At 29.7% G+C, this 27,730-nt stretch overlaps 2 protein-coding genes across 10 annotated transcripts in view; one reads left to right on the top strand and one right to left on the bottom strand.

Moving 5' to 3' along the window:
- LOC142328652 (proton-coupled amino acid transporter-like protein pathetic) overlaps positions 1–4,351 on the bottom strand; it is a 42,440-nt gene extending 38,089 nt beyond the window's left edge. The window contains exon 1 of one of the 2 annotated variants that reach the window (XM_075372544.1): positions 4,070–4,351. In XM_075372544.1, coding sequence (XP_075228659.1) covers positions 4,070–4,182 — 113 coding nt within the window. In that variant the 5' untranslated portion in view covers positions 4,183–4,351. Of the gene's footprint in view, positions 1–748; positions 901–4,069 lie in introns of those variants that run through there. The other variant, XM_075372545.1, reaches the window with a different exon arrangement.
- The window catches only part of LOC142328651 (proton-coupled amino acid transporter-like protein pathetic), a 95,133-nt gene that overhangs the window by 35,082 nt on the left and 32,321 nt on the right, over positions 1–27,730 (top strand). For 3 of the 8 annotated variants that reach the window (XM_075372541.1, XM_075372543.1, XM_075372540.1), the window contains 2 exons: positions 16,245–16,294; positions 19,046–19,172. In XM_075372541.1, coding sequence (XP_075228656.1) covers positions 16,276–16,294; positions 19,046–19,172 — 146 coding nt within the window. In that variant the 5' untranslated portion in view covers positions 16,245–16,275. Of the gene's footprint in view, positions 1–1,304; positions 1,434–16,244; positions 16,295–19,045; positions 19,173–27,730 lie in introns of those variants that run through there. The other 5 variants (XM_075372536.1, XM_075372539.1, XM_075372535.1 and 2 more) reach the window with 3 other exon arrangements.

Below are 27,730 nucleotides of genomic sequence, written 5' to 3'. Positions count from 1 at the left end.
GTCTAGAATTATTTTAAACTAACAGATTAGAGTATTAAGGCCTCTAGAGCTTGAGCAGAACAAATTTAAATCTCAATTAAGAAAACATTATAAGATTCATGATTTTTAAGGGCAAAAATGGACTCAATGTTAAGGTCAATAAAACTAAAAAAAATAACAAAGATAAAAAGAATTAATGGGAAGTACTCCAAATGGTCTGATTCAAACTTCTTTGCAGAAGATGTAGGCCTTTTAACAACTCATATTTTAAGAGCATTAATAAAAATATGTCCAGAGTTAAGGATTGTAAACTGCATTCCTTACAACCTGGTGGTTCTACAAAACCAAGAAAATTTTGGAAATTTCATTTAGCAATGACAACAGCCTAAGTCATATTAAATAAATCAATTTCTGTACATCATTAAACCCCTTTTAAAACTGTTGACCATAACAGCAATTAATGGCACTTAAAAAATTTGCTATTGTATTAAAAGCAAATCTACTAATAAAATAAGAAAAGGAAATTAAACTATATTATTAATTTAATTGTAAAATATATGTACAGGAAATAAAGAAGTTATTTGAACTTTGGTGGTTAAGAGTCCACAGAACTGGACAGCACGGCAAAGTCAAAAAATTATGTTTAGTTCTAAACATGACCTAACCTAAAAGTGAAATGAAAATGGAGAAAAAAAATTAAAAAATAATCATGAAAACATTATATTTCAGTTCAGTTAGATTTGTAATAAAGAATACTTTCAAAAAATACCTTGAACTTTGTTAGTCTTTTTTTTCTTCCATTTGATGAACTACAGGACTCGAAATGTCACTTTTTCCTCAAAAAGGTGGGTTTACAAATTGCACCAACAGTGCTTGATAGTACTAGCTAGCATACAAAAACTTGATAATGTACTTGAAATAATAAAATTTTAAAGAAAATATACTACAGCTGTTTTTAATAGAAATGCTCAATGTAAATGAAAGTACTGAAGATGAAACAAATTTTTTAATCCCCATCATTTCATTAAAAAAAAATAAAAGTATTAGTTTACAAGAGATTATAGCTGCTAATAAAACACTAAAAACATGAACAGTAGGAAAGCATTGCAAATGTTACACAAGATTTATTATAAAAACAGAAATAAATTTGATTGGTAAAATTTTTATTGTACAATTACAACTATTTGAACTAACTGACGGAGAAATAAAAAAAAGTTCATTTATTATAAAAAGTGTGTCCACAGATACGATAAAAATCGAGGGTTACACTTACAGAGTAATAAATGCAATATTACATCACGGATCTTCGATTTGTGAAGGTCATCTTTATACTAGTTTTATTAAGAAAGGAAACATAAGTGAATGATACGACTATCAACAAAAAAATTGGCTAAGAAATTTAAAAAATGTAATTTGTTTGTTCTAGAAAATCTAATAAGGAAATAAGTAGGCTGGTAAGGTTCTAGAAATTTTAAATAATAAATCCATAAGATAAAAATCAGTAATTCATAAAAAATAAAAATAAAATAATATAACAAAAACACAGTGATATCCAAAAAGATTATAATGAAATTGTAAACCATACAAAACTCTTACGTAACTAATTGTTACAAAACTCTTACTGGTCTGATTTAATTTATATGTAATACATACTCTCATTTACAGAAACAGTAAAATTCTTAAAATTATTTACTGTTTAGCAAGTGAAATCAGGCTGGTAAGAGTTTTGTAATAAATTTTTCTATTTTTTGCTTATTATATGGAATGCTTAAATATTGTTTATTACCTATTATTATATATCTATTGTTTATAAATTTAACATGTATTTTTTTTAAACAAAATTCTAAATTAATAGATTTTGACAACAGAAATGTAGTGACTTATCTCTTTTGATATCAGTATCATTTTATTAAAAACAGTTTTTTGACATTACAGAAATTTTGCTTTATGAGTGGAAGAAATGATGTCTGCGAGACTCTTACCGTACGGTTTACAATTTCATTGTAATTTTTATATATTTATATAAACAGGAAACAAAAATAAAGTGTTTTGAGTACAGCATAATTCTCTTATAAACACAAAAATACATTTATAGACGGAATAATATACAAATAAAAAAAAAAGGAATTAGCAAAATATTCATAACTTATTTTCCTTATACAAAGAAAAGCAAAAAAAAAGCAAGTATTTGTAAATGATAAAAAAAGCAAAAAGGAAATAAACGGCCTTGAAATGTGGTCAGAATTAGCATTTTTTGTAATCTGTAAACTGGTTTTTATATATACTTTGTTGTTGGCAAAATTCCACAAGCTATTACGTTTTATAAACATTTTCAAATAAGAAAAAGGTTTTTAGCATTATATCATAAATAAGGCATGTCCAATGTAATACACACAACATATACAAAATACTATTATTTAAACAATTTGATCATGTTGTATATATATATAAAAATAATCTTATTTGCAAACGTATTTAAGATAACATAATTAATAACGTAACAGGAACACTATTTAATATTTAATTAAATATGTCAAGTAAGATATTAAATAAATAATTCACTGAGCTACTAATAAGAAATATGGTTTTTTTGTTGTAAAATATGACAATTCATATTGAAGAACTGATAAAGCCTTGATTTTTTTTCATATTAAAACTGTCATGCTAATAAAATACTTTACAGAAATGTTAAATGCTGGAACCATTCATGACCAATAAATTTATTCTCAAATTCTGAACAAGAACAAAAATTCTTTCTTAATTATAATGTAAATAATTATAATCAACAAAAAAGTTATGTATTTTTTAAAATAAGTAATTTCTAGTAGCTTAAAAAAAATCCGCCCAGTCAGCAAGATAGTTCTTAAGATAAAACAAAGTTAAAACATTTTCTTTCATTACATATTTAAATTCACCAACCAAACCTGCTTTATTTAAAACTTTCTCATACATAAGCTGGGACAAACTATAAAATATGTAAGCATTTGTGCTCATATATCTTGAATAATCTTTTAAGTAAAATTGTAATCAAGAATTTTTTTCAATAATTAATTTGCAACACAATTTGGTTAAAGCTTTTGGTATTCCACTACATTACAGTTATTGCTAATTAACAAATTAAAAATCTCAGCAAGATGGATTACCAAAAACAATAAAAATTCATCTGTTAATAATGTAATTTCCCGAAACTCTTTTTTCATGAGAGTTGCTATTTCTTTTCAATCTTTCCAGTTAAAATGTTTTTTTTTTTTTTTTTTTTTTTTTTTTTTTTTTTTATTGTCCATAATAAAATCTTACTATTTTGTCAGATTGTTAAGCTTACAGCAAATAAAAAAAATTACCATATTATGTTTAGAGAATACCTTAACAAGGTTCACAATATAAACAATACAAAAATAACACACACACACACACACACACACACACACACACACAATACAGTCTAAATAACCACAATCATATTTTTTATTTATTCACTACATGACTTTTACTTACATAATTAGGACCAAAAAACCAGAGGGTATTTATCACACCTGCCCTCTCCCAAAATACTCATAAAATGCTTTATGTATAAAGTATTCTTTTAGGGCCTTTTTAAATTTATGTTACCTAATCTATTCTTTCTTTAAAAGTTTGTCTATTTCGTAATGACATTTTTTTTTTATTACTTATTATTAGTGAAGTAAATTTTTATAAAAGATGTAAAATATTTATAAAAAATACATATTTACAGGTTAATGACCCCCAGAAGACTATGAACCTTTAATTCATTCATTTCTTTTTACATCTGTTCCATAATAAGTTATTAAATAAATAGATAAGCTGTTTACTTTTATGAACTGCCTTTTGTTTTGGCAGGCTTTAATTTTTAAGTTGTAAATTTTAGTGTATTTAATACAATTACTCTACCAAAATAATGTCTGGACTAAGTGTTATTTTTATCATGCAAAATTACTCAATTTACATATAAAACTAACAAATTTAATTTTCAAGCTAATTCTTAATTTCATTATAAATAAATTAAATTTGTTGTGTATACAATATATTAAAATATATAAATATGTATATGTACAGACACGTTTATACATACCCTAAATCAGATCGTCTTTTACTGGATGTTGTGATTAAAGGTATTTTTTCACTTTCTTCAAATACATCTGAATTACTTTTATCAACAAACTGAACAACCTTTTCTAAAGACATTTTAAATTAATAATATTATATTACAATATTAAAAAAAAATTATTAACTTCATAAATAAGTTGTGATATTCATGATTAAATGTGATGAACTAAGAGTGTAAATTTGCACTACACAATATTACAGAAATTTAGTTATGTAACTTTTCATGATCAGTAAACGTTGGGCATCACTAATGGTGGGAGAAAGACAGTAGACTCCCAGACTACCATTCTCACTCTATTTAACTTCCCCCTCCTAAATTTAGTCTCTCCAGTACATAATGCTAAGTAAATTCTTCATACAACAAATCATATTAAGTGGACCCTTTCATTATTTACTTATGATTATAACAATAGTTCAATGGTCATATTATAATTTTAAAATCATTTTAATTGATACAGTCCTAATGATCCAGCGAAAAATCACACACCACAACCATAATTAACTGTACTAATTAAATATAAATAATTTAAATTGATTAAATATAACACCTTTTTTTTTAAATAAAAAAAAAACATTTTACATTTGCACAAATGATTTCAAAAAAGATTATTTACACACTTCTTTTCTTTCTGGTATACTTTAAACACCAGTTAAAGGCTGAATTTTTTTTAAGTTGAAAATTTGAAATGGTAACAAATAAAAAAAAATGTAGTAATTTTGTTATTCCAGCTAGGATTTATTACAGCTAATCCTCTAGTAAACATAGAGAACTGTTCTAATCCTGATAAACATCTCATTATAATAAAAATTATTTTAAAAAATTTTCTAATCAGGAGGTCAGAATTAAAGTTAATAAAGTATTTGTTTCTAAAGGGGAGAATTGTACTGTTCCTTAGCTCTTTCATAAAGATATTCCTCCTATTAAGCAGAAGCAATAAATAAAATTACTTGTTTTTGACATTAATCTGTTGCTTTACATTATTTATATGACTCTTTCTTACGAATACAAGTGTAAAGCATCTAAATTAAAAGAGGCACTAATAAAAACTTCTTTATTTGAAAGTATCGAAGCTCCAATATATCCAATCACTGTGGAAAAAGGTAGAAATGTCATTAGTAGGTTTAAATATCAGCTCTGTTGCTAGGATGCTGATGTGCAAAAATACATTCAGCTAAATGAAGAAGTTAACGGACATTACTATCTTCCCAAGGAAATAAACCTGCGACTAGTTGCTTTTCAAATTATCTATATGACCGTTAAGAGGATCCACTGAGAAAATTAAAAGCATCCCTGACCAACATTTAAATACTCTAAGGAAAGACAGAATAACAAGATCATGGCACTGCTGTGAACCTGGAGGAATTGGACAAAGATGTAATTAAAAGAATTCAGGATTTTTATAGTTCAAAAGAAAATTCTTAGCATGACAGAACTTTAATTACTGTGAAGGAAAACACAAATCTCCCAGAATAACAATAAAAAAAAAGGAATTTAAATGGAACAAATTCCAAAGTAAACAGAAGAGAGTAATCAAATGACCTTAAATTGTCAATTATCTCATTGCACTAAACACAGAAAAACAGTTATGCACAAGAAAAATAAAGTACAATTACAAGAAATGTGAGTATATGACAAATAAAGGTTGGCAAAATGATGACTGTATTGTTCACTTATTAACTGGACAGGACTAAACAGACTACTTACACTGCATCTTGGGATCAGAAAGATACAATTACATTGTAGATATCAGGCTTTCATTCAAAAGTGGTTAACTTCCAGACTTTCAACTTAATGGCATCAATTTAAAAAAATAGGCATCAGAAAAACTTTATGATACTCAAAAATGTTATTATCACAGTCAAATACAAACAGACACGATGCCTTTCAAATATGCAGAAAGAGAAGAAATGAGACTAGTTATCAATACGTTGAGCAATGTATTGATACAAATAAATATGGAAATTAAAGAGTTTTGATCTACCTCAACTCAGAAATAGGATATGCCATGTTTAAAAACAATAATTGCAATTGCTGTTTTTAAAAGCATATCTTAAAATCACATTTGCGACTATTATTTCTAACAGATGGTAAATTAAAAAAATTTTGAGGGGCGCTAGAAAATGTTTGATTCTCAAAGTGGGCAGTGGGTGGAAAAAGTTTAAGAATCAATGTTTTAGAACCTTAACAGAATTATTCACCTTAACACATGATTAATCATGTAAACATGAGTCATGTTTCATGTGTAATTATTGTAAATTAAACTGTTCTTAAGATATTCAAAAAATAGTAACAAAAAAGTCATATCACAAATTTTATCATTGATTTTACTCAGAGGGACCTCAAAACACACGAAAATAAGAAATTTCAAAGGTAATTTCTTTCCAGACAGCAGCATTTTCCTTCTGATACATTTCTATCAGTTATGTATGCATGTATGAACAGCTATGAAGATTAAAAAGGAATATGCTGAAAGTGTAATAAAATTCATGCAGTATAGATAAGCGTATTTAAATGAATGAAACAAACCCACCGGGTTGGTCTAGTGGTGAACGCATCTTCCCAAATCAGCTGGTTTGGAAGTCGAGAGTTCTAGCGTACAAGTCCTAGTAAAGTCAGTTATTTTTATACGGATTTGAATACTAGATCGTGGATACCGGTGTTCTTTGGTGGCTGGGTTTTAATTAACCACACACCTCAGGAATGGTCGAACTGAGTCTGTACCAGACTACACTTCATTTACACTCATACATATTATCCTCTGAAGTATTATCTGAATGGAAATTACCAGAGGCTAAACAGGAAAAAGAAAGAAATGAATGAAACAAATGATTTCTGTCAGTAGTCAAACCAAATACAAAAATCTTATACCTAAGTTATCTTACAAGTTTTCTTATAATACAAATCTATTCACTGACTTTTAAAGCAAGATAATTGCAAATAGTTTTAAGCTGTTTTAGAAAATACATATATTACTCTTTCTAATAAGGAATTTTCTTATAATTCATAACTACCTCATAGATGAAGACAATGCACAAGAAAATCTGAACTTATTTTTTTTTTGCTGTTTATGTAAGTTATATTAAGAACATTGAACATTTCTTACCAAACAAGTTTCTTTATTTAGAGAATTTAAGTATTTAGATAATAAATTTTCATGGGATGATCAAATTATTCTATTTCCTACAAAATCAAATGGTGTACAGTTTCCCTCTGAAGCATCTTAATAAAATACAACTTTTAACATTAGTAAACAATTATACTTATGTATATTTAATATAAATACAACATCTCTAGCAGCTTCTTAAAAAGTTGAAATGAGCAATCAGGTTATAAAAATGACCAGTCAAATAGTTATTTAAATATGAATCATGTACACCTGTATTTAGTAAATTAAAAAATTGTAAACTATGCATCTATATTTAGGTATGTGCTACCTTTACTGTTAAAAAACCCACCTCCATCAAAATCACTGCCTAAAACTAATGTAGTTTAACACAGCACTATACTTAGCATACAAGATAAGGTATTATTTATGCTTCTGTTTCAATGTTTTGAATTGCCAAAATTTTAGATCATATAACATTAGCTTTCTTATAAAGAAAATCCAATATTAGTAGAAGTTTTTACAAAATAATAAAATAAACTTTTTTAAAATTCTGTACCTTTTTCAATAATTTATACATAACATTTATATTGTTATTTTTCTAAATAGTTATTCTTTTTGAATTGATTTTATTTATTTAGAACCTCCATATTTTCTTTACTATTGTCGTGCACTTATTATTATGTATGTTCAAACATCTTAGTTTTTTATAACAAAATGTGAATTTTATTGTGACGCTCTGATCAAAGTTTTACCAGGCTTTTCCTTAATCTGAAAATGTGGAAGAAGATCCTTTTCCCATCAGTGGAGTAACATAATTGGATTACTGATGTGACCTTTATAATGTACTTATAAGAATAAAATGTATAAATAAATCAATAATGTATACTGATAAAAAAACTCAGTTGATCTCTGTGGCCAGGTGATAACTTCTTGGTCTTTCATCTGGAGGTCCCAGCTTTGAATCCTGGTTGGGCATGGCATTTTTCATAACTATAAAATTTCCATTTTCATACTTCTACATACAAGCTTTGCAAGCACCTCTGAATTTACTCATCAGGCAAAAAAAGCATTATTTACAGTAATATGAACAAAAGAACTGTTCAATAAAACAGTTGGTTTCATATGAAAGTTAAGAAAATAAACATTTTACTGTATGCATATAAACAATAATATTTAATAAAAAATCACTAACAAATAGTACCATAAGTAAATAAAAGAATTTACTTCTTTTCACTTATGTATATTTAGCTTCTTTTTTTTTTTAGTTTTAATAGTGAAATCATTTTTACCTAATATTTTGATTATGTAACACATACACACATACACACACACACACACACACACACACACACACACATATATATATATATATATATATATATGTGTGTGTGTATATATATATATATATATATATATATATATATATATATATACACACATATATATATATGATATATATATATATATATATCAATATATATATTGATATCACTACATCTATCATCAGACTAGATATGCACTAGATATCTCCTCCATTTTCTCCTGTGTTCCCAATTTCATCTTATTATCTCCTCTTCTCTCCATGCTTTCCTTAATGTCCACTTTCCATCTTGTCCTTATATGTCAACTATGTCTTCTTCCATCTTTTATGTCTTCCAATAATTTTATCAGTAAAATTAAACATATATCAATAGGTAACATTTAATCTTGATATTAGATATGTGCTATCAAATTTAATCATAAATATAATAAATTTATCTTTCATTGACATTTTCTCCTTAACATCATATTTTGACATATTATTGTCCTGATGATAATTTACTTATTTTAACTGATTGTGACCAATTATAGTACCTTATTACAATATTTTTTTATAATGAAAATCAAATAAATTTTATAGTAAAAAATTGCAGAGTATTTAAACAATTTAAAAAATCATTCTAAAAAGAATTACTACCCAGGAGGATGTATAAACTCAATTTTCAATAAAACTCAATATTTTAATTTAAATTAAAAACAAAATTTTAAATATCACAATTCTGACAGCACAATATGCTTACTTTTATAAAGAAAACTCATTTAAACAGATGTTTTTAAAACATAAAAAGAATGTTTACAAAACCGTTGAAAAATAATTCTTAAAAATGAAAAATTTCACAAAACATTTCATATGAATTTGATAAAATTTTAAATGTTAACTCTCGTATGTAGAATACAGATTTCTTAATATATTTCAAAGCAAGAAAAAATGTTCCATATAGTTTAAAGGACTTAAACTCTATTTTAAAAATATTGGTGGGAAGGATTTTCTTAAGTTAATGTAATTTAACATTTTTAATAGAAAATTAAATTTAAAATAAAATCTAACTAGTACAATTGGATACACAACCTCTTACTCTTCATTGATTATCCAAGAGGGACTCCAAATCACAGACCCTCTTTCAATCAAAGTGATCACTTTCAACATAAATCCATCTTTAGTGATTCCAAGATTAAAAGACACTTCTTTTAACAACATATAATGATGATGTCTAAAAAAATTAATCCTCTTAATCTATCCAATCATATGTCTGCCACTTGTGGTAATATATACTGGTAATATTCATTTGTGTTGCCCTGTAACAATATTTTTTTTAAATAGTCTTTTTCATAAATATGCGTGTATTAAATGTATATTTTTCTAGGAGGTCATAAAATGTGACTTTTAAACATATTTATTTAGTTAACAATGACTAAGTTTAACTGTATTTATATAATATTAAATGAGTAAAAAATAAAAATTCATTTCACAGTTCTTGTTAGTAGATGTTTAATTTTTTTCCTGAATTTCCATATTAAATAATTCTCTGTTCATTTAAAATAGATAACTTTAAATAAACATTTCTTATTAATCAAATAAAAGTTAAACAGTCACTTCCTGTATAATTTACATGAAATTTAATTCATTTTTTGCATTTTACCTTCCAAAAACAGTATTACTAATGTAATATACTTTTTACATACACACTGTCTATGCAAAAATTCAATTGTCTATGCAACCAAGCATTTTTTACCAAATTCAATTTTTAACAACGTCGTGAATATTCATCAGAATATAGTATATTATTGTAATTACTGTTCTCTTTGTACATTAATAAGAAATGTAAATCGATAAAATTTTCCAGTATAAGACTAGACATTAAATATTTTTTTCATATACAATGACTAAATACAAATAACAAACATTTTCATATGCAATAGAAAAGTTTATTCTTACAATTTGTTTTACTTTTTTTGATAAAAACAGAAAATCAAGTCTATTACAGTTTATTGAACACATGTTATTATCAGCACTTTATAAACAATATACATTTTTTAAATGAAAACTACAGGAGAGACGTTCATTTAATCCAACTCATCTAAAGAACTGCTTCTGAAAACCTCCAGCATGATAAATGACACTTACTGTTATACAAGATGATGCTGTGAGGGTAATAAAATATTATATATTATATTTTAACAAAAATTCAAAAAAAAAGGTTATAAATAATGTATGCAGTTACTTTTGATGTAAAATATCAGAAATTTTTCTAAATACTTAACCAAATTATCTTCAAAAAAAGAGATTTACAGCTTTATAATTAAAGATATTTTCTGATGTAATTAGGTTTCTCTTATCTCTAATGAATGATTAAATGTGTAATTACAGTAAAACATGAATATCTTTGTTTTCGCAACACAGCGAATTAATCTTAACTGTATTGTTCAGGGAAATAAATTAAGTTTACAAAATAATTATCTTTTTTTCAATTTATGGTCATAAAAAAACTTACAAAGTATTTATTTTTAGTATAGAATTTTATTATTATTGAAAATATCCACCACCTCTTGACAAGCTTCACTCTTTTAATCGCATTTGTGGGTAAACCTTTCATAATATACACTGAACAATTTTTTCAATTTAATTTTTACATTCCTGGCATCATAGTTATAGAGCTATGCTGCAAGGAAAAAAATGGGTAATCAGTCAAAAAATTGGATATGGGTTTTTTTGCATTTCATGACTCAGGAATCCCAAAAAATAAAAAAAAAGCACAGGTAACGTTCATACACACATACATATGTATGTGTTGGCATGTTTGAATCTTAATAACTTTTCACTGGATAAATCGATTTTGATGAAATTTTGAACACTCACATATATGGGGCAATTTGTCAGTAATATTTTTGGTCATCTCCAGGGCATGAGGTTTTTTTGGGAGGGTTATCTTCTCAAAATTTTGCAAACATAACCCCACTTTATATGGAGCTCAGCGCATATGTGCATACTTACGATTTAAAAAAAATTTGTCCCAAAAATCAAAATATTTTTTTATTTAATGCATATTTTTTTTTAACTGAACTTTTTTTTATGTCTTCCAAGACATGCAAGCAACTCAAAAAAATTCTTTGGGGCAATATTGAGGGTGGGAGAGCCAATCAAAGTTTAAAATTATTGACCATTGAATTTTTCAAAACTTTTTTGGTTTATTTAAACTTTTAGTAATATTATAATAAAATTTATTCCCACCCCAAAAAAGAAACATAGATAACATTTTATTTATAGTACATTTTTTAGTGGAATTTTTTTTAGTTTCTTCCATTTAAACATTCATTGCTAAATCTCTTTTTCTATTTACCTGCTGTGCTTATTTCTTTTTTTAATAAACTGTACTAGTATATAACAATAGCACAGAAATATATAACTAGTTTTTTAAGTCTAAGAGTTTCATAACCTTAAAAATAAGCGATGGCATATTTAAGATTATGTATTTAAGGCACAAGTGACATATGCGTCATCAGCAAATGCCATATAAATATCTACTACAATTATGCAACTTGCGCATTACATTGCTACTTGGCATATATTTCTTATTTTTTCTTAAATATTATTATTCAGTGGTTTTTAAAATCTATAGTTTAATATTCTGCCTGAACAATGGTAGGCAGTCTTTTTAGATTATAATTTACTGAAATTATAATATAACTTACCAAAAAAAGTTTTTTAAACATTTACATAGAAACTTTTCCTTTTCTGAGTAATAGTTTTCTGATTTGCAATAAAAATTGTAAAAATATTAGATAATAAATGGTAACTAATTTTCATCTTTTACAATATATATATATATATATATATATATATACATGCACGCCTACCATTAGTTATGAGAAGGTAGCTTTTTGGAACACGTAACTATGATTATAAAAATTATAGTTCATGAAAATTGGAACAATTGATAAAAATTATACTAACCAACAAAGTTTGACACAAGTAGCTTGTACTTATTGTAAAAACGGTAATTAATTTATTATACTCTTAACAACTATTTTTCAGGTTATCAAAAAATATAGCCTTTACCAAAAAAATTTTAAAAGACTATTTTAAAGTACCTAAATTTTAAGAAATGATCATATATTATGTATTTAAATTATATAGCATAATTAGAAAAAAGTAGCTATTAAAGTATAGTCGAAAGAAGTAGTTATTAATCTAATATACACATCAGTTCTTCATCAAATTCAATTTTGTCTAGTGTTCTTTTGCGCAAGCTGCTAGTTCTAGAAATCAAAGACTGCCACTATTCTAAAACAAATAAAAATTAAAAGACTAAAGAAAAAAGTCCCAATATTGACATTACAAAGTTATAAGCATTTTTAACATGCTAATATTATCATGTTCCATTTTTTTTAATTTTAAAAGTTCTCAAATGTGAAGAAAAATTAAGCCAACAGAATTTAATTAAATACAAATTTCAACAAGAAATGTAAATTTATATAAAATAAATATAAAAATGAAGACTTATGTATTATACTTCACAAAATTTCCTTCAAGATAAAATGAAAAGTTGGGAGTAATGAATTAGGGCCTAAAAAATTCATGTCAAAAACAATAACAAAACTATGATTGCATAATCTTATAAGTAAACTAGACATTATAATATTTTACCATGATACATTTACAATATTAAAAAATAATTTTTTTTAGTTAAGTTTATTTTTAAAGAATTTTTAAAAAAGGAAAATATTTCCTAAATATTTTTTGTTACTAAGTTAACATTAAGCATTTTTAAAATAAATTAATAAGAAAAAAAAATTTACCTACCTTATTTTCTGTAAAATAATCTCCAAGAAGTTGTATAAAAATGATTTTGAAGAAAGCCTATATGAGTGTAAAACAATAAAAAAGTAAAAATGAATTACACAACCACCAAAGAATTGTTTCTTCCAGATGCTGACAAAGAGTATGAGAGGATAAAAGAATGCCTTTCCTTTGACGCACTTCCAGTGTCAGGCGCACAGGGCAATCCCAATCTATGACACCACTGTGGTATCATCAGCAGTGAATATGTTAACATAGTAAACCTAGAAAAATCAATAAGTTTTCTTAGAAGATAATTTTGGAGGTAGGGAGCAGAAAAACTAAAAATATACTTATTTCTTGAATTTTTAAAACTTTTTTTTTTATTTAAACATATAATAATAAGTTTACAATAAAATTTCATCAAGAATTATCCCCCACCTCAAAAAAAGAAATTTTAGGTAACTTTATGTATAATTATATTTCCACTATATAAGGATAAATAACCAATGCTAGGAAAGTATTAAGAAATTTGTTGTCAGGTTTATGTTTATCTTTTCTTCAGTGATAAAAAGATTATTCAAAGTTTTTAAAAAAAAAATAAAAAACTGTTGATGTAAAATCAAAGAGACCTGGGGGAGGCATAACCATTCTGAAAGTGACAGTTATCAAAACTTTAAAAAAAAAAATTAAATAGTTTTGACTGTTGCAGTATCATTTACTATATTATAATACCACCTTCAAGCTCTAAAACGAGTAACATATTTGCTTACATCTTAATAAAAATGTTTATAGCAATGTTACAAGAAAAATCAGTCTAATAATTTTCTTTTAACAAAAGCATACTAAACACCAATTTATTCACTACTTAAAGGCAATTCTTGAATAGATGTGAATTTAACCTGTTCAAAATTCTGTGCAAAAAAGTTTAGGAAGACAAAAGTTCCATTAATTTTAATTAAATAATTAAAAATTTAAATATATCATTTGTGACAACAGCTATGGTCATTAACCATTAAATAGCAACACCATTTAGTTTCTCATCCAGAACAAAATTATATTCATTTTTTTATAATTACACAGTTGTCTAGAAACTCGTTTCTGAAACATGTCTTCAACAGATGTCAATCTATTTTTTATTTTTTAATATTTTGATTTATTTTCCACAATAATGTTCAGTGAGACACTGTAGATGTGAAAAGCTAATAGGGAATATAATTTAACTTCTTACTAGACACTCACAGCTATTATCACATTCATTTTATTTTCTAGTGATTTACCACACAATAAATTTATATATTCTTCAAATATTACTGGAAATCATTTAAATGTTTCTTTAATACTTTCCAACAAGAAAAAATAACTAATTAATAGGACTATACAGGATTTTTTTTTCTAATTTTCAATTAAGACTTAAAATGAAAAAACAAAGGTACTTAGGGGAAAACATATTAATTAAATTTTTTAATGTATTTATGAAGTTCATTAAATTGAAAAAATGGAGATAAAACCCCCATTAATTTCCTCTACCCACAGCAAAGATAATTATATTTAAATTTGTATTAATCTGAGAAATTATGCAATATGTTTGTGTGAATAATAGTAGTAGCAGTAGTAAAAACAATAATTACTTAAGAGATTTAATTTTATTTATCGACTTCTAAATAACTCTGTTTAGATATATAAATCATTTGATTGACTATAATTAATTACAGATTCATTTAGTATTATTAACTACACAAAACTATAAATCACATGATAAAATACATAACACCTTTAAAATATATATCGGTATTCTTAATGAAAATAATTTAAAAATCTACATAATTCAATAAAATAATAATTTAGATTACTGACAAAATAAAATAAGTACATTCATTAAAGAAGACCCACAACACTCAGCTGAAAGCATTCTATACAAACTAAATTCAATCTTATTAAAAATTTTACTACTCTTTTTTTTTAACTTGTTCAGGAAATAAGCAATTAAAAGTAAATAAAAAATTAAAACAATGCACACTGCCTGTCAGAAGATTAGTTTAGTAATAGAAAGACAGTAATAGAAACAAAAATTGGTACATTATTACAAAGAATTTCTTTAAGTGGCACAACTCCTACAATGGGCATTAACCACTAATAAGAATCAACAGTATGAAATGAAACTGCATCCAACAGTCTTTAATTCCTAAATTCAAGTAGATAAATCCATCTTTAATGAACCAATTCTTTTGGATCACTGAAATTAAGGACTGTTACATGCAAAGGATATATGTAAGCTTTACATCATTTAATTTCCAGTATGATATACCTTAAGAAGTTCCATGCATTGCACAGCTGTAAATTCAGAGATACAGTTCAATGCCTTATCCATGCATCCCAACCCTGTAGGGGAAAACACCCGCCTTGTGATGCTTCCCCTGTTGCTAGCCCTGATAAGCTTTAACAGGAACCTTGGGAGCCTTACCCATGCAACAAAAACATTGCCTAGTCCTCACACCTTTCACCTTACATATAACAAAAATTTTGTAATTAATCACAAACTACCACAAATTTCATGCTGCATTAAAAGGGAATTACATCACTCAAAATTTTGATTTTCATGTAAAAAAATAATTTTTAAAAATTAGTCTTAAATAAAAACCTCCAGAGCAATAATTTATCTTTAATCCAGATTTAAATCCTCGTAAGGCTTAGCTCTTTACTACAAAACTCCTACATCAATATTCCCATGAAAAAGCTTTTCAAGCTTATATGGTGAAATAATCATCTAAAAAAAAATGTATATATTTATATAACTTTTTTTGAAAATTCAAATAATTCATATACACATTGACCAGTGCACTAATTAAATGCAAAAAAATGCAAAAAATGCAACACACACACAGACACAAATACTCTACAAAAACGTACTCCAGCTTTGATTTTTTTTTTTTCAGTAAAGAACTTGATGAGTGATGACACAAAAAAATGGAGACTCCGCAATCATGTAAGTAATAATAATAATTTATTTCTATAAACTGTTCATTTAGTATAGAACTGTCATAATAAATCAAACTAATTTTCTATATGATCATTATTGATAATAACTCATAAATATACATAATATTATATCTTTATCTGATGTGCTTGTTACATAGTAATAATAGATAGATAAAAATTTGATGACATTTTTTTTCAATGACAATGGATTATAATTTTGAAATTTGATGAAGGTGTATTTATGCAACATGCATTTTTAAATGTTAATAAGTTGTAGTTAGATACATGCATCACATGTAGTCAGTAATACACAAAGAAAGATCATTTGGGAAACCAGGGCAGGTACATATTTTTGTTACTATTGAATTGACTGTACACCATATCTAATCTATATCAAATTTTTATCTATCTTAATTAGAGTTAAGTTTTCGTGTCAAGGTAATTGTTTGACTCATCCACGGTAAAAGTTAATAAACATGAGCTAATCACAAATTAAAATTAATGATGCTGTTTCTTAACCATGACTTTTCATTTTGAATGATGAATATCATTCTTGGCTTTGAACAGAAACTATAGTGAATTTAGAAGAGAAAAGAGGAACTTAGTTTAATGAGTGTAAAACCACCAAAATTTTAATACCATACTATAGCATAACTTAGTTTAACTTTCCATGCGAGTTGGGCATTACACTTATCCTAATACTCTTATCCTTTAGAATAAGTGATATTTACCATGTATTATGCTTAACAAAATACACTATATTTTGTAAGATAGAAGGTGGTCAAACGCCTTCTTGTCTTTTTTTCTTTGTACATTAGAATCTCTGACGACCATCATGATTGACAAACATGTTCTGTTTGTTATGTATTTAACGTATTAGTTTTATGAAATGGATATTTATTTTTAGAATATTATAAAATTGAAAAATACATGAATTCTAATGATTTACAGTAGAACCCTAACAGTCTGAACATCCAGTTATATGAATACACCATAATTGCAGTTAGATGACATTCAGTTATAGAAAGAATAGAAAAGCAGACAGGAAAGTACTATTTCTCTTTATTCTTTCTTCATACTCACCTGTGCATTGATTGAATGCAGTTGATGAATACTTGGTCGCTACCAAGTAAAATATTCATGTTGTGAGTTTCTTTCTTGTAAGAAGCAAGTATTTTTGTCCTTGATTTTTTTTGTTTAATTTTATCTTGTGTTTGGTATCTTCTAATGTAAGGCCAATTTTCTTCAGATCCTCTGATCCATCTGCATCCTGTCTTGGTGTTTTTTTGAGTCGACATTGTACAGCACCGGCTATTTCACAAGTCTCAAATCTTGCATCCTCATGATGTGTCCAAAGAACCCTAATCTCCTCTAATGCAAGGTATCAGTGATGGATTCTAACTCTTTGTACACGACTGTTGGGCACAATCCACCAGTGCCCATCTTTCTGGTACTTTTTGTTGATGCAGGTTCTTCCAATCCTTTTGATTTTCTGGAGTCTGTTGATCTTTGATTGTTTATTCAGGTGGAAAAGTGTTTATGCTGCATTTGTGGCTTCCAGTTTTATAACTGTGTTGTAGTGCCTTACTTGCAATATCTCAATGCTTCCATGAGTCAAGCAAGCCTCATTATTTACTGAATTTTGATTCTTCTATAAATTTATAACATAGAATTCGGGAAAAATATCAATCAACTTTTGATACTAAAATTGTTTTAAGAATTTAATTTACATTTTAATAACAAAAATAAAATAATAAAGTTATTTATTAAAAAATTAAATTTACAACTTAATGATCGTTACTAAAAAATTATATATTTTGGCATTTTATTTTGGGGGGAGGAGGCAATCATATTTTCTAAACTGTTTGACCAATTGATATCAAATTTTTTTTTGTTTCAAATGTGAGGAAGGTATGATATTTATCAAACAATAACTCCTGAGGATTCCCTGTTTGTTATTTTGTGGCCAGTTTCTTTTTAATTTATTACCTATAGAGCAGAGATGACTTAAGTATAAGTGTTAAAGTGTGTAATTAAAGATTTTTATGAGCAACTTTTTGGTATTTACAGATGGCAATGTTTGGACAAAAAATTTATTTTACTTATGACATTACACTAAAAAGAAATATAGTTCAGTTTTTGTGCAGCTCAGTTATACTTTGACAGAATTTATGAGTTTTGTCTATAAATAGTTTTTGAATTAAATTTCAAAATTAAAACAAAAGAAAAATTGGAAATAAAAAAAAATAGTGATTATGGCAATAATATTTTAATACATAACTTTCTATCCAAAACTTATTTGTCTATAAATTAGGCAAAAAGTCTTTCTTTTAATATATTTAAATTCACTTGGATAAAATAAATAGTAAATTAGATATAAGAGAAAGATGCTTTAAATAAATATACAAAAAAATAATTAAAGACCAACAATCATTCTTTAATAAAATCAATTCACTATATTGATAAGAGATACATAAAGATAACATTACATAATCTTGAATGAATAGTCATTATGTTCCCAGCTTGAACCAGACATTAATTTGATAATAATTTTTTTTAAGCATCTTAATTTCTTTTACTGATTTAGATAAATAAATTTATAACTCTGATTTGCCTAGAGCAGAAATCACAGACTACAGTATGCAGATAACCATTAATCCATTTTTATACATTAACAAAACTTTTGGTGATAAAGATCTGCTTGCATGTAAAACAGTATTTAAAAAGAATATAAATTGTTTTTTATATGATCTAACAGATTTTCTATCATGGATGAAACAGAGATGTCAACACCACAAAAACCGGAAAATCAAAAAGAAAATATTAAAAGTAAAGATGACTATGATCCTTACGCACATCGGAATGTCTTACACCCAACTACGTAAGTAAGATATTGTTTACTAGAAATTTATATATATATGTATGTGTGTGTGTGTGTGTTTTATAAAATATTAGATTAATACGTTTATTATATTTTTTACTGTGCTCAGATAAAAGCAATATTTCTAACCAATATAAACTTTTCAAAAGAGCAGTATCAGTTTAAATTAGTTAACTTAGGTTTTTAACCAAATCAATATGCCCAAAATAATAAAACAGGTATCAGCACTTTATGGATTTTATCTCTAAATTTAATCTATCTATAACATAACTTTTACAATAATCAGAAATGAAAACAATTAGTTAAAGTATAAGCTCTCATTTCATACTTCATAAGTTTAGGGTACATTAAAATTACTCAGCTATATTGTATATACCTTTAATTTAATTCTCTGCTGTGAAGAGCGGGCAAGGTTAATTTTTATTGTAAAAACCAAATTAATGAATATTCTTACTTATTTCAATTCATAGTGCTATTTTTATAGGAACCATTAAAAGTAACAGGAATAAAATATAAGTTACATTTTCTGATTTGTTAATAACAAGTATTATCTAATAAATGCAAGGTATCTAAACTACATAGTTTGTATAACTCTTTCATGTTTATAATTTTCATGAAAATATTTACAAGCCTATAATAGACCACTAAAAACAATTCTTTATAGCATAATTATTTTTTTGGTTAAATGTTACTAATTTAAGAATGAATATAAAATAAAACCATTACAAAAAAAAAGTTTTTATCTCCAAAAATCATTTGATTAAAAATTAAAAAAAATCGGATGAAAAAAAATTACAAGAAAGCCTAAGGAAAACTAACTTTACATTCAAATTTCAAACTAATAAAACATACCTTCAGAATCAAAACTAGCCGATTTTTTTTTTTGTGGTGGACAGTTTTTCCTTTCAATGCTTTGTTTTACATCAACAAATGCAAAATACATGTAAAATTAATAACTGTAGTAGTTTTGCAATTCACAAATCAGTGGGTTCTATATCAGAAACACAATCCTTTTGTTTTTTTTAAATAAAAAAATACAATATTTTTCAAAATAAAAAATCAAATTTAATTTTGTTTTTTCAATTTATGAAAACCACCCTTAATTTTATCAGTACTGAATTACTTTTTTCTTTCTAAAAAGTCTTTAAACTTTATAATTTAAAAACTATGAATTTTGTAAATGGTAGTTTAAATATTACAAAATTAAGTTTAAATCAAAAATAAATACTGACATATTCTACAACAGAAAGTTTTTAACCTTAAAATATTATGCAGATGGTAATACGTAGTAATAACAATATAGCAAAAGATATAATTGTGTGAGTGACATAATTAGCAACATAAGGTAGAACAAATTAACTGCTCACAACATAGACATTTAGCTTTGTTTTATAAAAGGTTAAACTTCAAATTAAAAAAAAAAAAACATGAACAATAAATCAAACACCTAAGTAACTGAAATATTCAAGAATTTTTCACAATATCAAACTTTTTGCCATCCACACACTTATAAAACTATAACATTAGTAAGCTGTCTGAAACTTCACTTTAAATGAATAAAAGGATTCTTCTAAAATGAAGAACACAAACTCCTACATTGAGTTTTTGCACGATAACATATTCTTTATGAAAAAAAAGTAATAAAATTTTTAAGCAAAGGAAAATAACAAACAGTAGTTCAAATAATCTAACTTAAGTTGCATTTCTAACAGAATCATTACTTTTTAATTCTGACGGGATAAAGAATTATTATATATTACTAAGGCTTCACCTAAACTTCCAGCATTAACTGTAAAAACATTAAAGAACTAACAAATTTAGAAAAGATTTTCACAACATATGAATTGTTAGGCAAAACTTTCATCTACAGTAACATGGCGGGCAATTTTGCGAATTCAGCCTGTTATCAAAGATAACAAAAATAATGAATAGTTCTACTCAGTCACAGAATCCCTTCTATGTGATAATTTTGAAGTTGTAACCATAAAAGCAAAACTTAAGTCTGTGACATGGATAGTAGCTTAAAACAATACATAAGTCTCTCCAAAGCCTTCATTTTACACCCAAAAAATACACGTTCTGAAACAGTATTCAAATCTAGGAAAAAAATGACTATTTTGAAATAGAATAAAAATTCTAACGATTAGTTTAAGAAAAATATTTCAGTTCTCAACTCACCACAGATTAATATTAAAAAAATGGTATAATCACAACGTTAAACATAACATTAAGTATAATCACATCTTAATTTTACAACAGATAAATGAACCCCACTGCTCCCATCATACATCTGACAGTTTCCCTCTATCTTTCTAATCAGCGAACAAAATAAAGGTTAATGGTTATTTAATACAAAAGAAGTTTCTTCAGCAATTTCATATTTTGTCAAACTATTAACAAAGAATAAAACATTTTGTATACTTAAAAGGTTTTACTAAAGTAGAGGTATTTTAATAAAATAATATCATACAAACATTTCAAATTGTAATGGCACTGGGACGACAAAGTACTCCCTTCCAGAATGACGCTAGGGGGATCATGCAGAATGTTATCATGTACTCCTGAGCGATTTGTCGGTACTGTTCGTTTAGTACGAAACGCGTTCACTATGTGAATTTATGGCTTTGAAATGAGTTTTCCGTTTCGATTTCGTACACATTATCCAATTCATGTACTATAGAACTGTCTCAAATTTATATAGTTTTAGGCGGAATGTTTCGTTAATAATCCAGTAAGTCCCCAAATTTATTTGAACAGAATCTCTAAAATGTAAAGTCGTCTAACATGGGAAAAATGAACTGCCAAATTTAACATGTACTGAATTGATATGTAAGTTTTCCTCTGTGATTAACGGATTAGTACATTTATACTGTTAATAAGATTCAGGAAGCATGGTCTAATCTCTGTTCTCTTATAGGGATCAGTTTTCCTCCAAAATTTTAATATTTTTAATTAACTACATAATTTATGAATTTTAAAAGATTGTATAATTTGTAAGCTGTCCCTTTAGAACAGCTTATAAATGTTAATTAATTGATGGCTTGACAGCTTAAAGATGTTACAGTTTTGTAACTATGGATGACAAAAAAATTTGATACTAGGAAAAATACTTGCATATTTCAGTTACTTATATGGTGGATTTATTGTTATTGTTTCTTAATTTGAAGTATGACAATACCTTTTTATAAATCAAAACTAATTGTCTGTGTTATGAGCAGTTAATTTTTTCTACCATATATAGCTAATTATTTACATCATTCACACAAAAGTTGCTTCATTATTTTTATATGGATAAAAAGGCCTATCCTTCCATTCTAATATGAAAGATAATATTTTATCAGTTACAATTAAAAGTGTTTTAGATCAACACCAAACTTTGTGGTAATGTTAACAGATTTGTTCATACAATCATCTGTCAAACAGATTTGTGGTAATGTTAACAGATTTGTGACATACAAACAGATTTGTATGTCGACAGATTTATATTTAGACTGTTTTGTTTGCTCCTTTAATTTTGCAGTAATATATGAACTTCAGTTTGTATTCTTAACTTTAATGTAATATTCAAATTTAAAATTTAGATTCTTGAATTAATTTAATTTAATTATTTTAATTTTCTTGAATTAATTTTCTAATTTTTGTTAATTTTTTTTCCATTTCCTGGATCTTACAAATTCAGAGAAAGCTTAAAAAAGTGGAATTTAACCTAGCTTCATGTTTATTTTTTATAATCTCTTTATTAATTAAATTATTAAACTAAATTAAAAAGTACATATATGTAATTTTTATCAGACTACTATTATTTGATTAGACCAACAAACCAATTCATTTTATATATACAAATAAATGTATATACATAATTAAACTGCACATTATAAAGTTGTTAAAGAGTTAAACAAAACGTTAAAGAGTTTTTTTACACAAAAAAATATTGTTCATAAGGTATTTTGGTTTTGGTTTGTCTGGCATTTTTCCCACCACCACCCCATTTGGTCGCCCTAAAGTATAAGACGGAATCTCCGTGCCACAAACGGCTACTGTGCCTCAAAATGGTTTAGCGACCAATATCCTAATTAGCTCCTAGAGCTTAGCTAACTGCGTGAGTGGAATAAGCGTGGTGCCCTACAACCCTTGGAAGTCCCACTGCTCACTTGTTACTAAAATGGGTAGGCGCACCCCTTCTACATATTAAAATATATGACGTCAATAAATTAAAATTTATTCCGATAAGGACAGCAATTTGCTGCCACGCCTAGGTCGCTAAATGTCAGCAAGTACCTATAGGGCTTGGAGCTATATTTGACAGATGGTCATCCCAACGCCATAGGGGAAGACATCCCCCCCTTGTGATGCTTCCGCAGTCGCCACACCCCGCCCCTCTTCCTAGCCCTGATGGGCTTTTACTGGAGACGTCTTTCGCCCTCTTTTTACATCTTTTACAACTTTTAACATCTTATAGTAATAAGCCAGGTCTTGTTGGGATGCCACCGATGTAAATGCCTTGGTAGACATTTACATCAGTGATTTTAAACTTGGCTTTTGGCTTCGCTATAGGCTTCGTCCGGACATCTTGAATGTCCTACATCATTGCCCTCTGAACTAGTTAACCAAGTTCACGGAAGCACGAACCCCGCGCCTAGTTCTACTTTTACTGAGCCACTTCCTTGTAAATGTCTCATAGATTTCGAGGCAAATTGGAAAACAACATACCACCAAAAATATCGTTTGCAACAACAAAATTTAGTCCTAGTTCCCTTAGTGAACTCAAACTTCAGTTCATACCCCTGACTTAGTTAAGTTACGGACTCCGATCTGGTCTACAAGGGAGAGGCGGACAGACCTACTACTCCCACTCAGCTCCATCGCAGAGTCCCGCGTGACATTTACTTGCTTTACTACCATCGTCGAGATGCCGCTACACCTCACGGCTGCATGAGAATCCATGCCCTCGGCAGTGCAGTCCCGTCCTGCAGACAGCTAACATTCAATAATAATCACCACAAATTCTATCTAACCGTGGGTCGATGCCAACACGCCTACCTCCGGCCAATCAACTGTCCAGGCTGTCCCTAGCCACCCGGGCTGCTACTCTATACCCCTTAGCCTTACTGCTCAGGGCGAAGAAACGGAGGAAGCCAGCCACAATAGTCCATTCTTTGCGAGTCTTCCAGTTGACTCGCAGATCAAAGAAGGAATCCACTCTCTCGTATTTCTTAACAACTCTGGTACGTTCAGCCTCGTACTAGGGACAAACATAAAGAACACGGTCCACAGTATCACCAACCATACAATCCGGGCACAAGCTCGAATCAACCAAACCAAACCTAGCCAAATTACTCCTAAAAGCATCATGCCCTGAAAGGAATTGTGTTCTGAAGCGATTAGGGGAGACCCACCTAATTGCTTGCAGCTCCCTAATATTTGGAAAAATACCATGCGTGTATCGACCAGTAGGAGGATCGTTCCACCTACCTTGCCAAGAGTCAAAACCTTGGTCTTTGATTTCTCGCATACGCCCAGAAGTAAGAAGGCCTCCCTTCCTAGAAACATACCGCTTGCTACCTCCCGTAGCTAGAACGTCAAGGGGTTTAATACCGGCAATCACAGAGACTGCCTCTCTCGAGACAGTTCTGTATCCACCGACAACAGCTAACTATAGAAGACGCTGAGCTTGCAATAGGATGTCCCTGTAGCATTGGAATTGTAAACGATGAGCTCAGACGGGCGCAGCGTACATTATGGCCTCACAGACACTTTTGTAAAGAATATGTATGGTACGATAATTCAACCCCAATTGGGATGGACGACTCTACGAACACCAAAGAAGGCATCAATGGCCTTCCTTGCGAAAAACTGAAGGTGCTCTTTGAATTGAAGGTCCTCTCATCAAGGATGACACCCAGATATTTCTGAACGGTGACATACCTAATCGGAAGGCCGTCCATCACGACTCGAGGGTGACGGGTCGGGGCTAGACGATCTTTAAGAAACATGAAAGTGGTTTTCTCCGCATTGAAAACCATCTTATGCTGAACATTCCACAATCTTAGAAGCCTGTGTCGCCTTGAGCTCTCTCGGTACGCGAGTTGCCCTCGACCAGTAGCAACCCATCGTCGGCATAAGCCACGATGCGTCAGCCACTGGGCATCCGCAACCGCATGAGAGTCGAACTCAACCACTCAAACGAGTGTACCTAAAACATTGCTCTGTTAATAACCTTTTGACAGGGTCTTTCCTTCTTCCGAGCCGCTGTTGCAAAGGACAACGGTTCTGTCGCTTTCGAGAGAGTTCTAATTTCATTTGGCATGCACCCATGCTGCTGAAGTTGAAACAAGACAGAGGGCCACTACAAGTTATTGAAGGCTCCGGATATGTTCAAAAGGACGCCGAGTACATACTTGGACGAAGCCAGATCCATTACTCTAAGAATTGCGTTTTCTGTGCCCTTGCCGAGGCGAAAACCGTACTGGCCATTCATCAGCATGTGGTTAGAAGTCAAACTACTATTAATCCGGAGGTACAAGACCTTCTCGAAAACCTTACCTACTAAGGCAAGAGCGTCAGACGGCGGTAAGAAGAACTTACAGTGCGGTCCTTGTCGCCACCTTTGAAGAGCAATTTCAAATCATCACCACGTTTACAACACGCTGGGAAATGTCCAGCAAAAAGCATCCTATTAAAAACCCTAGTCAAGGGACCAAGAATTACTGGCAGCGTGCGAACAAGGAGCTCCACTGTGGTACCATCATACCAGGGGGCTTTATTCCTACAGGGGGAGGATCAGGCTATAAATTACTTGACGGACTTCCGCCTCAGTAATCTCTGAAGACAAATTCTCAGAGCGCAAACTTACGACTTCCCTGCGAACACGTCGATGATAGGAGGTTTCATCAACCTCAGTATCATCTGGAAGCAGATACTCTAACGCAGTCAATCTTGATGGCCCGGCCAAGTTGTTCCGTCAACAATTCCACCTTCTCCCTGTGCTTCATGCGCCATTCCAACCCCTGTAAGGGGTCCCCCACAAGATTGAATAATATCAACTCCGTGGAAGCCGACCACCCTATCCCCGACCGTGTACGGCTCCTGGACCAAGAGAACCTCGAGTTCGTACTCCTCAAGTTCCTCATGGCTTTATCGGTGGCCACCCGAGAATGATGCAGGTTTAACTGCTCCAGGCACAAGCGTTCGATATGGTGACGACCATCCTTGAAATCTTCCCCCAATTCAAGCGTTGCCATACGCCGTATTATTCACGATCTTCGCCCGGCCTGAATCGTGCGACCTGCATTGCTTGCCCCCGACCCGGTATCCGGCATCAAAGCCTTTCACCAAGGCACAGGGAGCGCACTTTGCAGGTGCGGTCTTATTAGGGCAGTTAGCTGCCCTGTGCTGCTCGTGTTTGTGAGACACTTCGACTGCGGAGTCTCCAACATAAGATAATTTTCAGCTCAGAGAAAACCACAATGATGTTGCTTAAGGGCCAATTGGCTGCATCCCGACGAATCCGGGTTCGGATGGCTGGTCTCCCCATTTGGTACGTTACGACTCGAAAATACATGGGTATCATCATTGATGAGAATTTTCGGTTCAAGGAACATCTACAGAATGTAGCAAAGTGGTCGCTGATGCTTTTTATGGAATCCGTAGAGTCAATCATCCCAATTGGCGGTTGAATTACCGTACCATGTGTATCCTTTACAAAGGTGTCAACGAAACTATTATGCTGTATGCTGCGCCTGTCTGGACTCACCACATGGCTTTTCAGTATTGCGCGGATATTTTGCTGCGGGCCCAGCGACTCCTCTTGCTGGCTGTTATAGACGGTTACAGAACAGTCTCGTGGGAGGCAGTCTGTGTTATAGCCGGAGTCAAACCAGTAGATATCTTGGCTAATGAGCATAAGGAACGCTACATTTCCAAGGTAAACAACCTATTGACGTCAGAACGAAAGTAGAAGATTGAAGACCGGTGCCTTGCGTCTTGGCAGGTCAGGTGGACGAATTCCTGTATTGTCTAATTTAGGTGCGATTAGATGAGTCTCCCCCAATCGGTATATCACCTAGTTTCTCTCCGGGCATGGTGCATTTCGGGCGAGTTTGGCTAGGTTTCGTTTGGTGGATTCGAGACAATGCCCGGATTGCGGGACTGATGACACAGTGGCCCACATCCTCTACGTCTGTCCCAGACACGAGGTAGAACGTTCACGAGCTGTTAGGGAACTTGAGAGAATACATTCCTTTCTGGATCTCCGTACCAACTGGATGATCCGTGAAGAATGGTCTATAGTGGCTGGTTTTCTTCGCGCCCTTGCAGTGTGTTGCCCTGTGCCCAGCAAAGACGCAATGACCACACATTTCCAACTGCGCTCTACAGCGGAGAGAGGTGTGATCAAAACCATGACATTTGAAGCACCGGGGTACTTGTATATGATCGACAACCCTGCAAGAGGTCCACCCAAAGAACAGCCGGCCACCGGCCACCAAGACCTGCCGGATCTTTGGCAAGGTCTCAATCATCCAGTGGCTCTTTGGGGCCTCTTTCCGCTCCAACTGCCGGACT

Source organism: Lycorma delicatula, chromosome 8, assembly GCF_047948215.1.
Source record: "Lycorma delicatula isolate Av1 chromosome 8, ASM4794821v1, whole genome shotgun sequence".
Lineage (NCBI taxonomy): Eukaryota > Metazoa > Arthropoda > Insecta > Hemiptera > Fulgoridae > Lycorma > Lycorma delicatula.
This window is presented reverse-complemented; position numbering and strand designations above follow the sequence as displayed.